The 21,096-nt window shown below is 39.0% G+C and overlaps 1 protein-coding gene across 4 annotated transcripts in view; it reads left to right on the forward strand.

Annotated features, from left to right (window-relative positions):
* Positions 1–21,096, forward strand: part of FAR2 (fatty acyl-CoA reductase 2) — a 177,246-nt gene that overhangs the window by 118,484 nt on the left and 37,666 nt on the right. For 3 of the 4 annotated variants that reach the window (XM_043440822.1, XM_043440821.1, XM_043440824.1), the window contains exon 2: positions 5,940–6,168. In XM_043440822.1, coding sequence (XP_043296757.1) covers positions 5,980–6,168 — 189 coding nt within the window. In that variant the 5' untranslated portion in view covers positions 5,940–5,979. Of the gene's footprint in view, positions 1–2,648; positions 2,671–5,939; positions 6,169–21,096 lie in introns of those variants that run through there. The other variant, XM_043440823.1, reaches the window with a different exon arrangement.

Here is a 21,096-nt window from a genome sequence, read left to right on the forward strand (position 1 = left end):
TTTTCATTGAATATTATTTTACAAGTGCATTTCCTTAATTTAGCATACTTATTGAAAGAATTTCAGTTTAATTTTGATGAAGCAGACCAACTTTCATTTACTGAGTTTTACAAGATTTTTTTTCAATAGCCCATATTACTGTGCACATCGCCAACTAAAACCCCACTTGCCTACATGAGATCTCTCCTATTATACAACATACTTTGAACCTTCAAAAAAAGGCAACACAACTACCAGTAGATGAGACTGATTTGATTGTTCATAGAATTATTACTATTCAGCAACCAATACTAAATAGCTTTATGTTTCTCAATCTCAGGCTGGTCTGATTGCCATTCTTTCTTAAATGTTCCCAAATAGGTCTAGATGAATGAAGTTGAGAGGCTCAATCTGTGTTAAAGGTGGGATTAATAGTCTAATTTATAGCACAGAGGGACTACCCAGGTGGTGCTAGTGGTAAAGAACACACCTGCCAATGCAAGGTAGAGGTAAGAGATGCAGGTTCTATCCCTAGGTAGGGAAGATCCCCTGAAGGAGGACACAGGAACCCACTCCAGTATTCTTGCCTCGGAAATTGCATGGACAGAGGAGCCTAGTGGGCTATAATCCATAGGGTCACAAAGAATTGGACATGACTGAAGCGACTTAGCACACATGCACACATAGCACAGAGATTGATAAATAAAAAGTAGAGAATCTTTATCTGGAGTAACCTTCCTTCATCTTCATTTTGAATTCAGTCAAGATTCACCACATGTGTAATTTGCTTGGGTAAATGTAAGTAATTGTGAATGACTCAATATAGATAAAATAGAATGTAAAAGTGGGTTATATTTCTACTTAGCTTCACAAATAGAAATTTAAATGTTGAATTTTGACTCTTAATAGGATGGACAGAACATTATAAATGGACAAATTTTTAAAGTACTGCTAAGAAGTGGCTCTCTGAAAGGGGAGGCAATTTTTCTCCATGAGCACAGTTAGCAAAGTCTAGAGACATTTTGGGGTTCCCTGGTGGCTCAGTCAGTGAAGAATCTGCCTGCAATGCAGGAGACTCGGGTTAATCCCTGAGCCGGGAAGATCCCCTGGAGAAGGGCATGGCAATCCACCCCAGTATTCTTGCCAGAAAAATCCCATGGACAGAGAAATCTGATGGGCTACAGACCATAGCGTCACAAAGAGTTGGATATAACTGAAGTGACTGAGCACGCATGCAGAGACATGTCAGGCTATCACGCCTGGCTGGGAACAGAAGGATATCATGACCCTCTAGTGAGTAAGAGGCCAGGGTGCTAGTAAACACTCCATATTGCCCTGGAGAGCCCCCACAACAAATATTTATCCCTCCCAAAATGTTAATACTGCAAAATCCAAAAAGCCTTGACAAAGTATGATTCCTGAGAGGCGAAACACCTGTTTCTTTTTAAAAATTTTTTCCTTTCAAGGGCTACCAAGAAATATGGATTGTCTACCTTAAATGATTTTTTGAATCTTAAGTTTTTTATTTTCCAGAGGAACCACCCAAAGAATAATTAAAGTTCCCATATGCTTAAACCTGCAAAAAATGTTTAACTTGCCACAACTGTTTGTGATTCAATGTTTTAATACCCATTCTCTAGAAATGAGAACAGCCTCACTTCTAGAAAACAAAAGGAGAGTGGCAACTATGAATCCCACTCATTACCATGGAGAACTGGTGATCTTAAGGAGAAAATATGCTCCAGAATATAGGAAGAAAGAATCTAAGCTGCATAAGGCCTGTTCACTATCAGTCCCAGTGCCTGGACAGTGCCTGGCACATGCAGACAGTCGTTAAAAATGCATTGGCTGACTCTCACAGTCAGCCTTGTCAGCCTATTCGTCATTCAGCCTTGCATTATACAGGCTGGTTCAGATATTGTCAAAGCAGTTTAGGCTTCTCACACACCATGTAGAGTATGAGGAATAGGAAAGTGGCCTTTGCTTTCTGCATTAGTAATCTGAGACTATATGAAAGGTAAGCCATGTTCTAAACATGTTCTTCCTTCTAGAGTTATATATCCTCCATTTCTGAGTGCAAAGTTATTTTAATTTTTGAAACAATTTAATTATTTTTTTATAATTATTTAAATTATATGTATGGGGATATAAGATGTTATTGGAGGAAGCTGAAAGAAGAGTACACAGACCTCTCTGCACTCTATTTTTTAAAATATGTGCTTTTTAAGTATTTATTTATTTACTTGGCTGTGCTGGGTCTTAGTTGCAACATGTGGGATCTTTAGTTGTGTCATGTGACATATGACACAGTGTATGGGATCTAGTTCCCTAACCAGGGATTGAACCTGGGGACACCTGATTGAGAGCACGAGTCTTAGCCCCTGAACCACCAGGGAAGTCCTGAAACAATTTAACTATTTTAATACATTATATTGCGCTTAGTCACTCAGTCATGTCCAACTCTGCAACCCCATGGACTGTAGCCCACCAGGCTCCTCTGTCCATGGGGATTCTCCAGGCAAGAATACTACAGTGGATTGCCATGCCCTCCTCCAGGGGATCATCCCAACCCAGTGATTGAACCCAGGTCTCCCGCATTGCAGGTGGATCTTTACTGTCTGAGCCACCACGGAAGTCCAAATGAATTATATCAAGAATTAGCGATTCCTGGGCCTTGCAAATCTATGACAGGTAAAACGGGGCTTCCAGGGCCAAATTTTATATGGGAGTTTCTGCGTTCAATAACCAAGCCAGTAGCTTGAGAGCAGAAGCAAAAGTTTAAAGAAACATCTCTGATGTCGCTTTGATTTGACGTTTTTCAGAATCACTTGCTTTAATTAGAGTCTTGACCACAACTCCCCTGCCACCCCACCTGCTTTTGCCAATTGGGTACTGAGTGCCAGGAGATACTGGCTTATGTTTTGTTTCCCTCTCAGAGCACTCATTATACTGTGCTATGGTTTTTGTTGTGTTTGAGAAATACTTGGACTGTGGGCAGGCACATTCCATTCTTTGGGGACACATCAAGTTTTCTTCTGTCCCACAAGAAATAGGTTCATTAGAGATATGCAACCTGCTCTCTAAAGTTTTTCCTCACACATGGCAAACTTGTCTGGGACCAAAAATCTTAACAGTATCTTTGCATTTCTAGAAAATATGACTCCACGAAAGCACACATTATTACAAAACAAGCACATAACATCTTCAGAACCAGTGAGGTTGGGAAGTTGCACTTTCCAAATTCAGTTTCCCATCTATATTTTCCTGCCAACCATGCTCATTTATGACTAATAACATAAACATTTTTATATGTAAAGGAGTTGGAAAGATTTATCATTAAGTAGAGTTGCATTTGGGGAAGGCACTTTATTTGGCTTGATGACTGAGTATAAATCATCTCCTCATATTTCCAAAAGAAGGCATATAAAATACATGTCAAAAGGAAAAGCCGGACACCATTAAGATGAAAAATGTGGAAGCAGTGACAATACTAATAGACAGTACTAGAGGTAAGTTGTATCTTTTAAGGGTTTTACATGTATTCATTCACGTAACTGGATACTTTATCCCCATTTTACTGATGAACAGACTACAGCACTGAGAGATTAATAATTTGCCTGAGATGACATACCTCGTAAGTGGTAGATCTGGGATTTGATTTTAGACAGTCTTGCTTAGAAACTGAATGCTAAACTAGAATATGTACTGCCTTCCAAACTTGATGATATCACTGTTCTGAGCTTCAAGGCAGGCAAGGCAAGAATATTCAATACTTTCCCCACATGTTACATTCTTGAGAAAACAACTGGATAGACTGTAATATGAGTAACCTTATGTAACATGACAAAAAGTATCTTTCATTGCTCTTTTGCACAAGGTCCAAATGTGCTCTTCAAAATATTATTCTCATATCAACCTTTAACAAACAGAATTTAAATAACTCAGTGAATATAGCTAATATTTGAAATCCACAATGGTCCCTAAAGTGAATGACATTGATGATTGTGATTTTTTTCATTGATCCTTACTACATTTATGTTTGTAACAGTCTGTAATTAACTTGTCAGTGTATTTATTTATCAGTATATCCCTGGCCTCCTCTGCTTGAGGGACAGCAAGAATTTATTTGCTTTATCCAACTGTTTATCTTAAGAACTTAGAGTCTGGCATAGCAGGTGCACAAAATTATTTGTTAATGAATGAATCCTCCAAAGGCAAAGAGTTCTGCCCAAGAACATAGACTCAAGATGCTCAAAAGTATAAATTACAACTATAATTTATACCATATTGGACCATAATTTATACCAATTTGGACCATAAAGAAGGCTGAGCACCAAAGATTTGATGTCTTCAAATTGTGGTGCTTGAGAAGACTCTTGAAAATCCCGTGAACAGCAACAAGATCAAACCAGTCAATCCTAAAGGAAATCAACCCTGAATATTCACTGGAAGGACTAATGCTGAAGCTGAAGCTCCAATTCTTTGGCTGCCTGATGTGAAGAGCCAATTCATTGGAAAAGACCCTGATGCTGGGAAAAATTGAAAGCATGAGGAGAAGGGAGTGACAGAGGATGAGATGGTTGGATGGTATCACCAACTCATGGACCTGAGTTTAAGCAGACTCCTAGAGGGAAGGACAGTGAAGGACAGGGAAGCCTGGCATGCTGCAGTTCACGGAGTTGCAAAGTCAAACACGACTTAGTGACTGAACAACAACTTGAAAAGTCATTATTTGTTAAGGAGTCACTGGAGTTAACTTGGCTAGAGCTAAAGAGGCAGGGTGTTGACTTTTTCACTTGTTGTTTGTTCTTCTTTACAAGCCCTGATGTCCAGGCCAGTCCCCGGAGTTTTTTTTCTATCAGATATACACACAAATGGCCAAGAACTAGCTGCAGGCAGCACAGCCAAGGGCAGAATGGAAGGTCTGCTCCCACACTACGGCCTTGCTTCCTTCAAAGCTCCACTGCTTCCAATCAACAATCTTGAGGCCAGGCTTAAAGACCAAACACTTCTTGTTGCATTTGTATAACGTGGAGTGCTTTTTCTCAAAAGTCACAGCATCCAAGTGCTGCATCTGGCAGCCCACCACCAGACTTGCTCCTAGAAATGATTTTCTCTAAATACAACTGCAACTGAGGGACTTCTTGGTGTCCAGTGGTTAAGACTTCACCTTCCAATGCAGGGGGTGTGAGTTTAATCCCTAGTCCGGGAGACAGGATCCCACATGCCTCACAGCCAAAAAACCAAAATATAAAATAGAATTGATACTGTAATAAATTCAATAAAGTCTTTTAAAATGGTCCACATCAAAAAAATTTTGTTCTAATAAAATAAAACTTTAACCGAATTTAAAAATTACATCATAAGTTTTAAAATTTGATAACGGTTCTCATCTTTGGTGTTTCAGGTTTGGGGCTACTCCTAACCTTATTAATTACATTCTCCTACACTGAATTCCTTGTATTATTTCTCCATATGGCATCCTACACCACACCTTGGATCTTTGCTTTTGATCTTTCCTTGGTCTGGAATGCCTTTACCCCAGTCCTTATCTCTTTTCAAGTTTGACCACTGGTGTCACCTTCTATAGGGGCCTTCCTGAAATTTCCAGGTCCTGCTATGTACCCTTCCTTTGTGCTTTCTTTGGTCTTAGAATTACCATATAATATTTATAGTTTCTAGGAAGCTGTCTCCTCCATTAGACGACAAGCAGTTCCTTGAGAGCAGAAACCACATCTTACTCATTTCTTGCCCACAGTTGCTGGCATGATGTCAGGCATAGAGATTAATCTCAATAAATATTGATTGAAATGAATTGTGTTGCCAATAAACCATGATGCTATTGCTCCATCTGATCCTTTCCTGCCTTCAAAACTCCTGGAAATGCCAGCAACATTTTAAATGACTGCATTTTAGCACTTCTGAGAATGTAATCTTTTGTTATTTCTCTTTCTTTTCAGGAACCTCTTTCTGAAGTTATAGAAGACAAAAGGAAGAATCATGTCCATGATTGCAGCTTTCTATGGTGGCAAGTCCATTCTAATTACTGGGGCCACAGGCTTCTTGGGCAAAGTGTTGATGGAGAAGCTATTTCGTACCAGTCCAGACCTGAAAGTCATTTATGTCCTGGTGAGGCCCAAGGCGGGCCAGACCCTGCAGCAGAGGGTTTTCCAGATCCTAGACAGTAAGGTATGCCTTATGGGAAGAGTCTTGGGGGATGGTGACTCACTGCAATGTTCTTTTATAGCCCCAGCTACAGATGGGACCCAGAATATCTGGGCAGGCAGAGGAGAGGAGACAAAACAAGAGAGCGACCAACAGCTCATGGAAATCTATGGCCAAATGCAAGAAACATCTTTCATTTCTGGAAGGTGTTTAACTGGAAGAAGAACCTTGAAAAGCTTTTTCACTTCACTTTGAAAGAGCCATTGTGCCCTTTCCCTAATGTGCTGAATGTTGAAACCAGCTCTTGATTGGATTAGAATATGCTGGTGGAATAAAGGAGAAAATGAGGTCAAATTTGAGATTCTTTGGGAGAGGCAGACTTGGATGGAAAATATACTGTAACTGAATAAACCTCCTGAAGGAAAAAAAAAAGAAATCTGAGGTGTTTTCCCTGAAGAGGGGAAAGAGTGCTTTGACCCTGTCAAGGGCAAATGAGCAGATAATCTAAATATATTCTGCAAATTACTGAGTGAGAATCAAAATGCTAAAACTCTCCAAGTGGACTCAGTTCAGTTCAGTTCAGTCACTGAGTCGTGTCCAATTCTTTGTGACCCCATGGACTGCAGTACACCAGGCCTCCCTGTCCATTACCAACTCCCGGAGTTTACTCAAACTCATATCCATTGAGTCAGTGATGCCATCCAACCATCTCATCCTCTGTCATCCCTTTCTCCTCCTGCCCTTAATCTTTCCCAGCATCAGGGTCTTTTCAAATGAGTCAGTTCTTTGCATCAGGTGGCCTAAGTATTGGAGTTTCAGCTTCAGTATAAGTCCTCCCAATGAATACTCAGGACTGATTTCCTTTAGGATGGACTGGTTGGATCTCCTTGCAGTCCAAGGGACTCTCAAGAGTTTTCTCCAACACCACAGTTCAAAGCATCAATTCTTCGGTGCTCAGCTTTATAGTCCAACTCTCACATCCATACATGACTACTGGGAAAACCATAGCCTTGACTAGACAGACCTTTGTTGACAAAGTAATGTCTATCCTTCTTAATATGCTGTCTAGGTTGGTCATAACTTTTCTTCCAAGGAGTAAGTGAGTGGACTCAGCGGGCTTCAAATCTATCACAAGTTCATCCAAACTCTTCCTTAATTTTCTTCTAAATTGAGGGTCGCTTTCCTCCAAATTTTTGGAGAGTCATTTACATGTTATATCATATCATATTATTAATATAAACAGATAAGATTACTAAGTAGCCATGCAGTTATACCTTCAGTTATCTAAATGCTGCAAGTTGTATACTTTATCTATGATAACTTAATATTTCTCTTACTACACATCTGTTATTCTGTAAATTCCTCTAAGGGAAAAACATGCAAGTGAAATACATGTGTGAATGAGCATTTGAGTCTCAATCTCTCTCACTCCCTTCCCAGATTATGAATATATTACCTCATGTCTTAATTTATATATTTGAAAGCTTTGGTCTGAAAAACTTTATCAATTTGTTGTCAATTTATACCTCTTACCCTTCAGCTTGCAATGTTTAAAAACAGTGACCTCATAGGGTTGCCATAGGAGTTAAATATATGTGTCTGGAATGTACAAGGTTAGCAAAAAGAAGATTTAAATATGAATTTTTTACAAAGTCTCCTTTCCAGTGTTTAGGCCTGCTGACATCTAACAGAGATGTGTATCTGATAGCACAGCACATTATAGACACCCAGTAAACTTGATGACTATATTTTATCTGCTGGTACCAGCATGAGACTTTGTATAAACCATCATCAAGAGAAGCACAAAAGTCTCTTCTGTATCTCATGGCCTAACTCAGCTGTGGGACAAGTAATAATAGCTGACACTTACTGGATACTTAGTACATGGCAGACATTACTCAATGACTTTTTCATGACTTGCATGCTCAGTCACTTTAGTCATGTCTGACTCTTGCCACCCCATGGACTATAGCACGCCAGTCTCCTCAGTCCATAGGATTCTCCAGGCAAGAATACTGGAGTGGGTGGCCATGCCCTCCTCCACAGGATCTTCCCCACCCAGGGATCCAACCCGTGTTTCTTATTTCCTGCATTGGCCGGCAGATTCTTTACCACTAGCACCTCCTGAGAAGCCCCTTTCATGTCTTATCTCATTGATTTTTCAACAATGCTGTGAAGTGAGAATTATTAATATCCAAATTTTATAGATGAGATAAATGAGACCAGAAGTATTAAATTACCAAAGATCTGTGCTTAGTCACTCACTCATGTCCAACTCTTTGTGACTTCCAACCCAGGGATCGAACCCAGTCTTCTGCATTACAGGCAGATTCTTTACCATCTGTGCTATCAGAGAAGCCCACCAAAGGTCACCCAGTTAGTAAATAAGAGAGTTAGACTTTAGAGACCCTACCCCAGTCTGGCTCCAGGGCAAGTATGCATGCATTGTAACTAATGGTCCTTAAGAATAAGAAAAAAAGGCTGATGTGGCATAAAACCAAAATCTAGAAGAAACTCACAGATCTCTCTTCTTATACAGCTTTGCTCAGCTATACATCCCTGATGGACTTCGTTTTCATCACACATTTAGCTCTGTAGTCAGCTTATGAATTTCTAGATAAATATTATGGCAGAGAATCTTGTGGTCAGCCCGGTCTCCACCTCCTGTAACATTCAATGTGCTGTACTTGATAACTCTGAGACATTACTTTTGTTATGGAATTCTTGATTATACTATTAATAACATTTGTGAAACTGACTTGCAAACCTTTAGCCCTGTTTTCACTATTGGGCTGTTTATAACTGTCAGCTGTTAACTTTTATGAAGAGTGGTTCTCAGACCGTGGTCTCCCAACCAGCAGCATCAGTACCACCTGGGAGCTACCTGTGGCTATTGGATGTTGCTTAAGAGCATGGGCTTCAGAAGCAGATTGATCTGGGTTTGAATCTCAGCACTACTGATTATAAGCCGTGGAACAGTGTGCAAGATATATTCTTTACTGAACCTTAGTTTCCTTATCTGTAAAGTGGGATAATACTTTACTCACATACATATATGGCAATCTTTGAATGAGGAGAGCTGGCTCTCCCTAAAGCTGTCTTTCGAGATTGATGAAACTTCTTTTCTGGAAACCCTCAGCAAAATTTGCCTTACGTCTCATCAGTCAGGGTTAGGTTATGTATCAATTTCTGGACCAACCTGTGTGGCCTGAGGTATGCCATATACTAATAACCTATCACTGGCCACGTGCAAATTCTCAATAACCTCACAGAGAATCTTAAATTAGGGATATAAAAACAATTATAATTTATTAAGTTTCTAGGGAGATCCAAGCTGACGTATGGGTTGAGAAGGCCAGATAAATTTCTCTGTGTTTTGTTAATGTAAAATAGAAAATGATCAGCTTTGTGGTATTTTTTAATTTTTAAAAATTTATTTGATTATTGGCTGTGCTGGGTGTTCATTGCTGCATGGGCTTTTCTCTAGTTGCAGCAAGCAGGGGCTGCTCTCTAGTTGCAGTGCATGGGCTTCTCACTGCCGTGGCTTGTCCTTGTGGAGCACATCTCCGGGGCCTTCAGGCTTCAGTAGTTGCAGCACGTGGGCTCAGGAGTTGTGGCTCCCAGGCTCTAGAGCAAAGTCTCAATAGTTGTGGCTCATGGTCTCAATTGCTCCACTGCATGCACGATCTTTCTGGATCAGGGATCCAACCTGTTGTCTCCTGCACTGGCAGGCGGATTCTTTACCACTGTACCACCAGGGAAGCCCCTCAGCTTTGTGTTTTAACTGATCCAAAACATACCCATAAATTTGTCATCTCCAGTGCAGAGAGAACGTAGTGTAGTGTTAGTCGCTTAGTCGTCTCTGACTCTTTGCGATCCCATGGGCTGTAGCCCACCAGGCTCCTCTGTCCATGGGATTCTCTAGGCAAGAATACTGGAGTGGGTTGCCATTCCCTTCTCCAGAGGATCTTCTTGACCCAGGGATCGAACCCAGGTCTCCTGCATTGCAGGCATATTCTTTACCGTTTGAGCTACAGGGAAGAGAGAACTTGGTGATATCTTAAAACCAAGAAAACTACATTCAGCAGCCATCTGCCAAATTCCTCAATGCTCAGGACTTTGCATTTCTAGTCCAGGAGTTGTCTTCCAGTTGCAATTTTAGAACATTTTCTCCAAATCTTTCAAGATAGCCCTAATAGAATCAAATCCAGCATAGAGAGTTAGTTTCCTGTAAGCAGTCAGTCTCATCTACCTTGCTAAGCTTTCCTTCACACAGGATTCTAAATTCAACATCAGAATAAAAGGTATTTTTCCTCTGTCACTAAAAAAATCTTTCGTTTGTCTCAAAGAGACTTTGCTGTTACAGTAACACTATTGACGATATGTATAAATGAGTATAAAGTGAACAGTTACTGTAGCACCAAAATGCTCAAGAAATTGAAATTTTGAAATAGGGACATTTCTTCTTACGTCTCCATTTCTGGTTTTGTAGCAAAGGCGTTAATTATACTTCCACAAATTTTGACCTACATGGTCAGATAGAAGGACAGGGCCTGGGCTTCATAAAAAGAGACTGATGTAGTTTAATATTTTTTCAGCATTTCACTAAAAAGTGAAAATATTCCATATGAAGTCTAATCTTCCTCTATTTGGTTAGACTTTGAAGGGAAACAGTGCAAGTTGCTTATTCCAAATATGTGGGACCCCCACAACCAACTTTCCAGTATACACAGACAACTTTGGTGCAGGAGACCTGGATTTGATCTCTGGGCCAGGAAGAGCCCCAAGGAGAAGACCGCTCACTCCAGTATTCTTGCCTGGAAAATTCCATAGACAGAGGAGCCTGGTGGGCTACAGTCCATGGGATAGCAAAGAGTTGGATATAACTGAGCAACTAACACTTTCACTTTCACTTGACACTGCAGGTAATCAACCAAATTTGTTCAATGAATGAGTTTAATGTATTCCAGTTCTTCAGACCAGTCTTTTACTTCTATTGTGTGACCACTCTTGCCCTAGGTTTTTACTCAGAAGAGTTTTCCTGTATGGGTTAGAATTTCTTCTGGAAGGCCTCTGATTTTACAAATTTTTATTGAATATCTTCCATGAATCAAGACCCAGTCTAGAGTCAGCCATTGAACTTCATTTGGACATAGACGAGTGATTTCAATGTACCCATGCCTTATTCCCAAGAAAGATCTGGTATCACTTTTAAGCAGTACTTGTCTCCTGTCACACAAAAGTGATGCATGAATTCTTACTGAGCTATATTAATAGTAATACAGTGTGCTTAAAAGTAGATTGATGGTATCGGGTGTGCGAGGCTTGGAAACTTTTCTTTAAAACATAAATAAAAATGTTACCAGTTTGCCTTTGATTCCCATTGTATTAAGAGGAAATATGATTGAGCCTATTTATTAAAAACCTGTTCCTCTATCTATTAAAATTCGTTCATCAGTTTCATTCCTTTTCTTTCATGGTATGGATAGCAACCATCTCTCACTTCCTGTTTCCATGTCTTCACAGGGAGACAATCAAGTACGAATGCTTTGGAAAGAAGGTTATTTTTAACTATTTGGTCATATAGGACTGGGACTTAAGAATCAAAAGAGAGGATCAGTTTCCCCACATGTGACTAAGATCCTTGAGTATTTTCAGAGCACTTAAAGGAACACATCAATTGAGGGAAATCTATCTGAATTAATGGCAGATTCTTGAGGACTTTCTCACAAAGATAAGGTGGCACTCTAAAAAAACAACCAGACATATATATAAGTACTGTAAAATATATATTTATTGTAGTATTACTTATAGTAGCAAACCTGGAACCAGTCTGAATGTTCCACAGTAGAGGAAAGGTGCACAGATGTGTTGGACTGTTATGCAGGCACTAAAGTTTATATTTTATGAACTATTAAATAACATGAGAAAGTGCTTATAATACATTCAGAACCAAAAATATGCAAAATAACATCCAGTGTAATCTCAAGTAATGACCCTAAATAAATGCTGATGGAATCTTGGATTAATTTTAGTTTCAGATTATAATGAGCATGTTTACTTTCATGGTGAGGGAAAAAAGCACTGTCTTTCGTAGTGGAAAATCAGAACAATAATCATTTTCCGAAAGAATTCTCTACATACAATCACAATGAAGATGTTTTATTTTTATGGTGGGAGAAAAAGCCCACACTTTTTAAGATGGTAAATAAATAAGGCAGCAAAGCAATCACAAATTTCTAAAATTATGGAATCAGCTATAAGTTCAGTTGATTTTTAGTTTTGAAACTTTATCAAAATAAACTGGTTTGATTTACTTTTGATTAAAAATATGATTCTAAGTCTATAACATTGTTTTTAAGAAAGATCTCCTAATTTCTTTTACAAACTCTGAGGAGTTTCTAGAGGAAATAAGCCAAATTTCCAGGGTTGACATGTGAACATGCTTACCACAGACCCATTTATGGGTCGCCAGGAATCCCAAGCTGCCTGCTTAGTCTCTTATTATGAAAAAAGTGCCCATTTAGCTGAACCAACCACCTTTCCAGCTAGCAAAAACAATTTTCAGTGGTGAAATTTATTTTATGTTGCTATCTAGACTATGGCTTTGTTTAACAAGCCATGATTCTTTCCCACTACAACAGATAATTGGTTGCAAATAAATCATTCAGTTGTGAAGTTCAGTGTTGAGAGCATTTTGAGGTTTTTTTAGTGCTTTAAAGATGCATTCCTTTGTATAACAATGATGTCCCATTTATATCCATTTAGGATCTTAAGTTGGTCATAACCTACTCTGAATAACTCTTTTAAAAAACATCAAGAAGACAATATCCATATCTGAAAAATAAAACCACAAGTAGATGAATTTATATTGAGTGAGGTAGTTAATTAAGAGTAAGGTCAGAAAAAAAAAAAAGATGTTGGAGAGAGTATCAGAAATGGTTGGGCTTTTCCTCTTAAGCTATAGTAATTAGGTAAGGCAATGGTTACGGTGAGATGTTGTCAGGTTTAGAATGGAGCATGTGAGGAGACCAGGCAAAATTCAGAGTTTTGCAGGGAAAGGCTATCTTGTATTATGTCACTGGGAAGTGGATTTATAAACAAAGGCAGAGCTTGGCAAGTTGCACTGGATATTTCAAGTCAACTTCTCTGGAAAAATGTGAATTACTCAATAAGCTTTCAGTGCCTTTAAGATAAACCTACTTTGAAATACCCTGGAGAGCTTTGGATAGTGAATTAGCTGGGACACACATGGGGCCCTCGGTTCATAGAACTGATTAGATTTAAGACAATAGAAGATAGCAATATTCCATGAAATAGTTTATTGGATCCTTTTGCAAAACTATCACTGTTTGGTAGTTTTTAGAAGACATTAGATCCCTCAGGGGAAAAATAATGCATTTAAAGAAATTAACTTCTACCAAATAACATCTGCAAAGAAAAGATCAGCACTCTGACATCACTACTATTAAGAAGCACCCAACAGAAAAGTGGGCTTCCTAGGTGGTACTAGTGGTAAAGAACCCACCTGCCAATACAGGAGGTATGAGAGATGCGAGTTTGATCCCTGGGTCAGGAAGATCCCCTGGAGGAAGGCATGGCAACCCACTCCAGTATTCTTGCCTGGAGAATCCCATGGACAGAGGAGCCTGGTGGGCTGTGGTCCATAGGGTCGCAAAGAGCCGGAGATGACTAAAGCAGCTTGCACGGCACAGCACACGTACTGTGGCTCCACCCTTCCTTCCTACAACAGAAAAGTTAATTTCATATAATATAAAAGTTCCTTGTTAGTTTGCATAGAATTTCATAAGGAAGAAGAGCATTTTCCTGCTTGGTTCAGACTACCCTGTGTAAAAGTTGCTTGTTCACAACTTCCAGAACATGAATTTCTGATTGATATTAATGATTCTGTTAGATCTCTATTTAAGGCAAAGGCAATTAAAAAAAAAAAAAAAAACTTTGTATTTTAAATTCCCAAAGTCAGTTTTGTTCCATTACTATGTTTTCTTTTTCCTAAGAAACTAATGATCCCACAAAAAGCAAGAGGCTTTTATGAACTTGGGACAACTAGAGGTAATATAACCTTGCCAGGAATTAAAATTTCCCCGTGATTAACAGACACATACTTTTGAAAGGGTATAACTGATTCTCAGTTTGACAGTTACTCAACTCAAATTAGTTGACGCATGTTAAGCCTCCCTTCAATGGGTGATTTCTTTCAAGAAAAAAAAACAAAACCCTTTTAAAATTAATTTTGTCTTAGGGATATTCTTTAAGGTCCCAGAAACAGAAATAATTTATTTCTCAATCTCTTGTTTTCTTTCACAATACCATTCACTGGTTCATTCAATCACTAGCATGATTTCACATGTCCAACTTCTTTCCTTCTTTTAAAATTTCTTCCAATCATATTGTCTTTTTCTTAAAAGCTTCATATTGCCTATGCCTGATTTCACTCCAGAAGTCACCAAAGCACAAGATTCAGCATGACTTTGAAATATATTCAGTTTTTAGAGGTATATGGATCACATGGCATAATCAGAAACCTTGGGTGACCCAAGGGGAGCTCTTGGGTGACCCAACACACACAAATACACATGCATACTGTCTGATTAGCACATTTTGGAAATGCAGTATTTCTGATGGAAACAGAAGAGAAGGTTTCCTATTATTAGACACCTACTAAGTGGTAGCCAGTATGCTAGGCATCTGACTTTTATTACCCTATTTAATCTTCACAGAACTCCATGGCATGCCTTATTGCTGCAACACAGATAAATTAATCCAAGAAAGTTGTCACCTATCCAAGGAAATACCAAGGAAGTGGCAAAGCATATTTTAAATGCAGTTCTCTTATCTCTAAAGCCTATTTTTTCTCCACTGCATTGCTTTACCACCCCTAGATTCCTTTAACCAGGTACTTATTCTCAAAGAACTCTGTGAAAGTGGCTTTTGATGTGGGAACAGAGCATTAACAAGTTGATGAACTGAGTCACCTCTAGCATTTATTACAGATTCTTAAGTAAAGTGAATTATAATTTTGCTAAATGCAAAATTGTTTTCAACAAGAGCAGAATATGTAGGATATAGAAGTTGTTAACAGTAAATTCGAAGGGTTCTCACCACAAGGAGAATATTTTTGTTCCTTTTTTTCTTTATTTTTATTGTTATCTCTATGAGGAGATGGATATTAATTGAACCTATTGTGGTAATCATTTCACAATATATGTAAATCAAACCATCATGCTATACCTCTTACGCTTATATAGTGATGTATTCCAATTATTTCTCAATAAAATGAGAAAAAAAGAGTAGTAGAAAAGAAAGAATAGCAGAGTATATACAAATTATTACTTCTCTGAGATCATAGAATGTTACAGTCCTTTGATTGACATTTTAGATAAATAAGCACGAAATGAGTAACTTACCCCAGTCACACAGTTAATAAATGGCAGAACTAGGCTGCAAACTCTGGCCTTCCTGAATCCAAAGCGCCAAATCCAAATTAGGATCTTTCTAATACAAGTGGTTCTCATCTTCAGTGTATATCAGTGTCCCTAGTGATCCTGTACAAAGTGCAGTTGCCCAAGCTTCAACTCAGAACTGAGTCAGAATATCTAAGATTGGTACATCTGGGTTTTTGTCTTTTTAAACAACTTCTCAAGCAACCCTACTGTATGCTAAAATTTAACAACCATAGTGCTACACTTAAGACTGCTTTGTGGTCCTAGAGAGTAGTCCTCATGAAAGCAGTAAAAACTTCTAGGTTAATCCCTTATATCTTATGGAAGCTAGCAATGAACTAGCAAAATTCTAACATTTTGTGAATCTTTACATTAGGTATGATGATTTTTTGTCTTAATTTACATGTACTTATTTGTATTTAATTGTACTCAACTTAGATTATATATATCCTTTTAAAAATAAGTCTTTCTTGCTCAAGAGCTGACATGAAAAATTCATTGACTTGTTGTAACTTAGCACTCTAAAATTTCAGTGATAAATGTTCCAGGCTCTCCTTTTCATTGGGATACCAGATATTTTATAGAGATTGCCCTTTATTTTAAGAGACTTGCCCACTTTTTTTTACAAAATAAAAATGTTAAGCAAATTTTGGTGGGTTATTGTGATTAAATAATAGCTACATTTGAAGAGAGGAATCAGTAAACTGAATAAATATCAAAACCTCTCATGATTAGAAAAGAATGATAATGTATAGTAGCCTTTAGAAAGTAGTAACCTCCTTGATGCCTCCCAAGTGAGATCATGTGGATAACAAATTGACTGTAGAAGTCCAAGTTCAGGGTTTCTACATTGTTTCAGAAGCATTATATAAATGTCATGCCCCTCAATTTTTGCTCAAGTCCTGTTTTTAATAAAAATGCAGTCTTAATATTTGGCCACATAAATTATACCTCAGTTTATTGAACCCCCAAATTTCTCTTTCTGTGAGTTTTTTTCTTAGGCTTTTCAAGTTTCTCTCTTGCATCTGGGCTATAAGTAACTATTGCCAAAATAGTCTCTCATGTTTAAAAAAAAAAAAATTGAAAAAGAAATACTTGTCTGTGTGATGTCAAATCAATGAAACACTCCTAAACTTTCTAAGAGAAATGTATTGTTTTATTATCAGTTCAAAATGTTTAGATCATCTCCCAGCTATTACCTTTCAGTGACCACAGAAATATATCTTCATCTGTCAAGAGCATGGTTTACTAAAATGAAAAAGCAGCCTTCTTGAGTGTTCAAACATAGCAAGTAGTTATTCAACTCTTTACCTTCTTAATCCTGTGCCATTAAATAAAGAATATATGAGAAGGAAGATGATGAACTCTTAGAATCTAACATAACTATATTAAGTGCTTTATTAGTGGGCCTTCAATGAAATTTTTGAAATTTTATTTTTTAGCTCATTTTTATTCCATGTATTTTTTGCCTTTAATTGATGTTTTGTCTCCCACCTCAACCCTCCAAAAAAAAAAAAACAACTTTCAGAAGAACTGATATCTATTGAGGATCCATTTGCATCATTTTGTCTGTCCTTTAGTCTTGTCATTATTACAAAAGAAAAGGATCCACATCCCCTACCCTTGGCAGTTATTACAGAGGACCCATAGATCACTTTGAGTCTTCTTTTAGCAGTAGTTACCTGCTATCTTTTATCCCACCAACACAAAAGAACTGGTAACCAATTTCAGGAATCAAACTCTCATTTATGGTTCTATTACTGTTCTTACAGTGAAGAGTGAAAGTGTTAGTCGCTCAGTCATGTCCAGCTCTTTGCAACCCCATGGACTGTGGCCTGCCAGGCTTCTCTGTCCATGGAATTCTCCAAGCAAGAATACTGGGTGAGTTGCCATTTCCTTCTCCAGGGGATCTTCCTGACCCAGGGACTGAACCCAGGTCTCTGGCATTGCAGGCAGATTCTTTGCCATCCAAGCCATCAGGAAAGCCTATTCTTAGAGTAATTACTTCCAATTTAACAAGCAAAATTTGAGTTGTTTCAGTGAACTGGGTGCTGTCAAGCATAAAGTGATAAAAGAAGAATCAAGGAGTTTACAAACCAGAGGGTGAAATTTAAGTGCAGAATTTTTAAATGGACATACATTTTTGGAGTCAGTGTTTCTCTAAGTATGGGATTGGACCATCAGTCCTATCTATGGAGATGGTTAAGAAATACAACTCTTGGTTACATACCAAACTTACTGAGTCAAGATCTCTGAGGGTAAGAGTAAGGGCATTGTGAGGAGAGAGCAAATTAGCCAAGATGGCATGTTCAGGCCCTCTGGCCCCACATTTTGTAAATAATGCCTATGTAACAGCTGAGATCATTTATAGCACTGCACAAGCACAACACAAGGCACTGGCTTGGTCATGAGCTACTTTGTGCTGTAGGGATAAATGAGCTCCACCTCGAATGTGGCTTTTCCCTGGTGGCTCAGACACTAAAGAATCTGCCTGCAGTGTGGGAGACCCGGGTTTGATTCCTGGATCGGGAAGATCCCCTGGAGAAGGAAATGACAATCCACTTCAGTACTCTTGCCTGGAGAATTCCATGGACAGTGGAGCCTTGTGGGCCACGGTCCACGGGGTCCCAAAGAGCTGAACATGACTGAGTGGCCAACACTTCTCTTCATTTCACTAGAACATGGTGGCATTACTGCTGCATCACGGCTGTGTCTGTTGTGTTTGGGTCAGCCACGAGCGGAGAGAATGTAGCGTGTCTACTGCTATGACTGCAGCATCAGCCAGGAGACAAGAAATGTATCTGCAGTTCCTATGGCTCCTTGAGTCTTCTTCCAGCCTCTTAACTTGCACCTTGCCTGCCCTGGATTCAGTGAACAGTTTAAACAGCGAGACAGTTGGCGCTGTGGGCAGGATCAGCAACAGAGGCATCATTTTTAATTAGTCCCTAAAATTTTCTTTTGCCTATACAGTTTTGAAAACCACTGATGTCTTGAAACTGCCCTGGGCTGTTAAAGAGGGAAATGAGTCATACACAGTTGTTCATCAGTTATTTGTGTTAACAATGCAACTAAGGAAGTTCTCATCTTGGGATCAGTTAAAATCAACTTTGAAACCTGATGTGAAATGCAAACTCCTGGGCAGGGACCAATAATTTCTTACTTTGTGAGCATGGTATGGGGTCCAGGAATTTTTCAGATGCATATCTACTGATCTCAGTGCAGTTCACTTGGGGATAACATTTTGAGAAGCACTGACCTGTTGCATGGCAGTTGGCAGCAATCTCTAGCACTCTTTTTAGGCTTTGCCAACATTTAAGAAGTGTTATTTTGTTAGAAGCTACAACCATATGCTGAGATTCCAGATTAAAAGTTCTTTTTACCATATGAGCCACCAGGGAAGGCCATTCCAGACTAAGGCAAGTCATATTATCAGTTCAGTTCAGTCCAGTCGCTCAGTCGTGTCTGACTGTTTGCAGCCCCGTGGACGGCAGCACAGCAGGCCTCCCTGTCTATCACGAACTCCCAGAGCTTACTCAAACTCATGTCCATTGAGTCAGTGATGCCATCCAACCATCTCATCCTCTGTCATGCCCTTCTCCTCCCTCCTTCAATCTTTCCCAGCATCAGGGTCTTTTCCAATGAGTCAGCTCTTCGCATCAGGTGGCCAGAGTATTGGAGTTTCAGCTTCAGCATCAGTCCTTCTAATGAATATTCAGGACTGATTTCCTTTAGGATAGACTGGTTGGATCTCCTTGCAGTCCAAGAGACTCTCAAGAGTCTTCTCTAGCACCACAGTTCCAGGGCATCCATTCTTCAGTGCTCAACTTTCTTTATACTCCAACTCTCACATCTATAAATGACTACTGGAAAAACCATAGCTTTGACTGGAAGGACCTTTTCTGGCAAAGTCGAGTCTCTGTTTTTTAATAAGCTGTCTAGGTTGGTCATAGCTTTTCTTCTAAGGAGCAAGTGTCTTTTAATTTCCTGGCGGCAGTCACCATCTGCAGTGATTTTGGAGCCCCCCAAAATAAAGTATGTCACTGTTTCCACTGTTTAACCATCTATTTGCCATGAAGTGATGGGACCATGTGCCATGGTCTTAGTTTTCTGAATGTTGAGTTTTAAGACAACTTTTTCATTCTCCTCTTTCAGTTTCATTAAGAGGTTCTTTAGTTCTTCTTCACTTTCTGCCATAAGGGTGGTGTCATCTGCATATCTGAGGTTATTGATATTTCTCCTGGCAATCTTGATTCCAGCTTGTGCTTCCTCCAGCCCAGTGTTTCTCATAATGTACTCTGCATATAAGTTAAATAAGCACAGTGATAATATATAGCCTTGACGTACTCCTTCCCCAATTTGGAACCAGTTGTTCCATGTCCAGTTCTAACTGTTGCTCCTGACCTGCATACAGACTTCTCAGGAGGCAGGTAAGGTGGTCTGGTATTTCCATCTCTTGAAGAATTTTCCAGAGTTTGTTGTGATCCACACAGTCAAAGGCTTTGGCATAGTCAGTAAAGCAGAAGTAGATTTTTTTCTGGAACTCTCTTACTTTTGCGATGATCCAATGGATATTGGCAATTTGATCTCTGGCTCCTCTGCCTTTTCTAAATCCAGTTTGAACATCTGGAAGTTCAAAGTTCACATACTGTTGAAGCCTGGCTTAGAGAATTTTGAGCATTACTTTGCTAGCGTATGAGATGTGTGCAATTGTGTGATAGTTTGAACATTCTTTGGCATTGCCTTTCTTTGGGATTGAAATGAAAACTGACCTTTTCCAGTCCTGTGGCCACTCCTGAGTTTTCCAAAGTTGCTGGCAAATTGAGTGCAGCACTTTCACAGCATCATCTTTTAGGATTTGAAGTAGCTCAACTGGAATTCATTCCATCACCTCCACTAGCTTTGTTCATAGTGATCCTTCCTAAGGCTCATTTGACTTCACATTCCAGGATGTCTGGCTCTAGGTGAGTGATCACACCATTGTGATTATCTGGGTTGTGAAGATCTTTTTTGTACAGTTCTTCTGTGTATTCTTGCCACCTCTTTTTAATATCTCCTGTTTCTGTTAGGTCCATACCATTTCTGTCCTTTATTGTACCCAGCTTTGCATGAAAAGTTCCCTTGGTATCTTGAACTTTCTTGAAGAGATCTCTAATCTTTCCCATTCTATTGTTTTCCTCTATTTCTTTGCATTGATCGCTAAGGAAGGCTTTCTTATCTCTCCGTGCTATTCTTTGGAACTCTGCATTCAAATGGGTATATCTTTCCTTTTCTCCTTTGCCTGTCACTTCTCCTTTTCATAGCAGTTTGTAAGGCCTCCTCAGACAACCATTTTACCTTTTTGCATTTCTTTTTCTTGGGGATGGTCTTGATCACTGCCTTCTGTAGAATGTCACGAACCTCCATCCATAGTTCTTCAGGCACTCTATCATATCTTATCCCTTGAATCTATTTGCCACTTCCACTGTATAATCATAAGGGATTTGATTTA

Source organism: Cervus canadensis, chromosome 21 (assembly GCF_019320065.1).
Source record: "Cervus canadensis isolate Bull #8, Minnesota chromosome 21, ASM1932006v1, whole genome shotgun sequence".
Taxonomy (NCBI): Eukaryota; Metazoa; Chordata; class Mammalia; order Artiodactyla; family Cervidae; genus Cervus; species Cervus canadensis.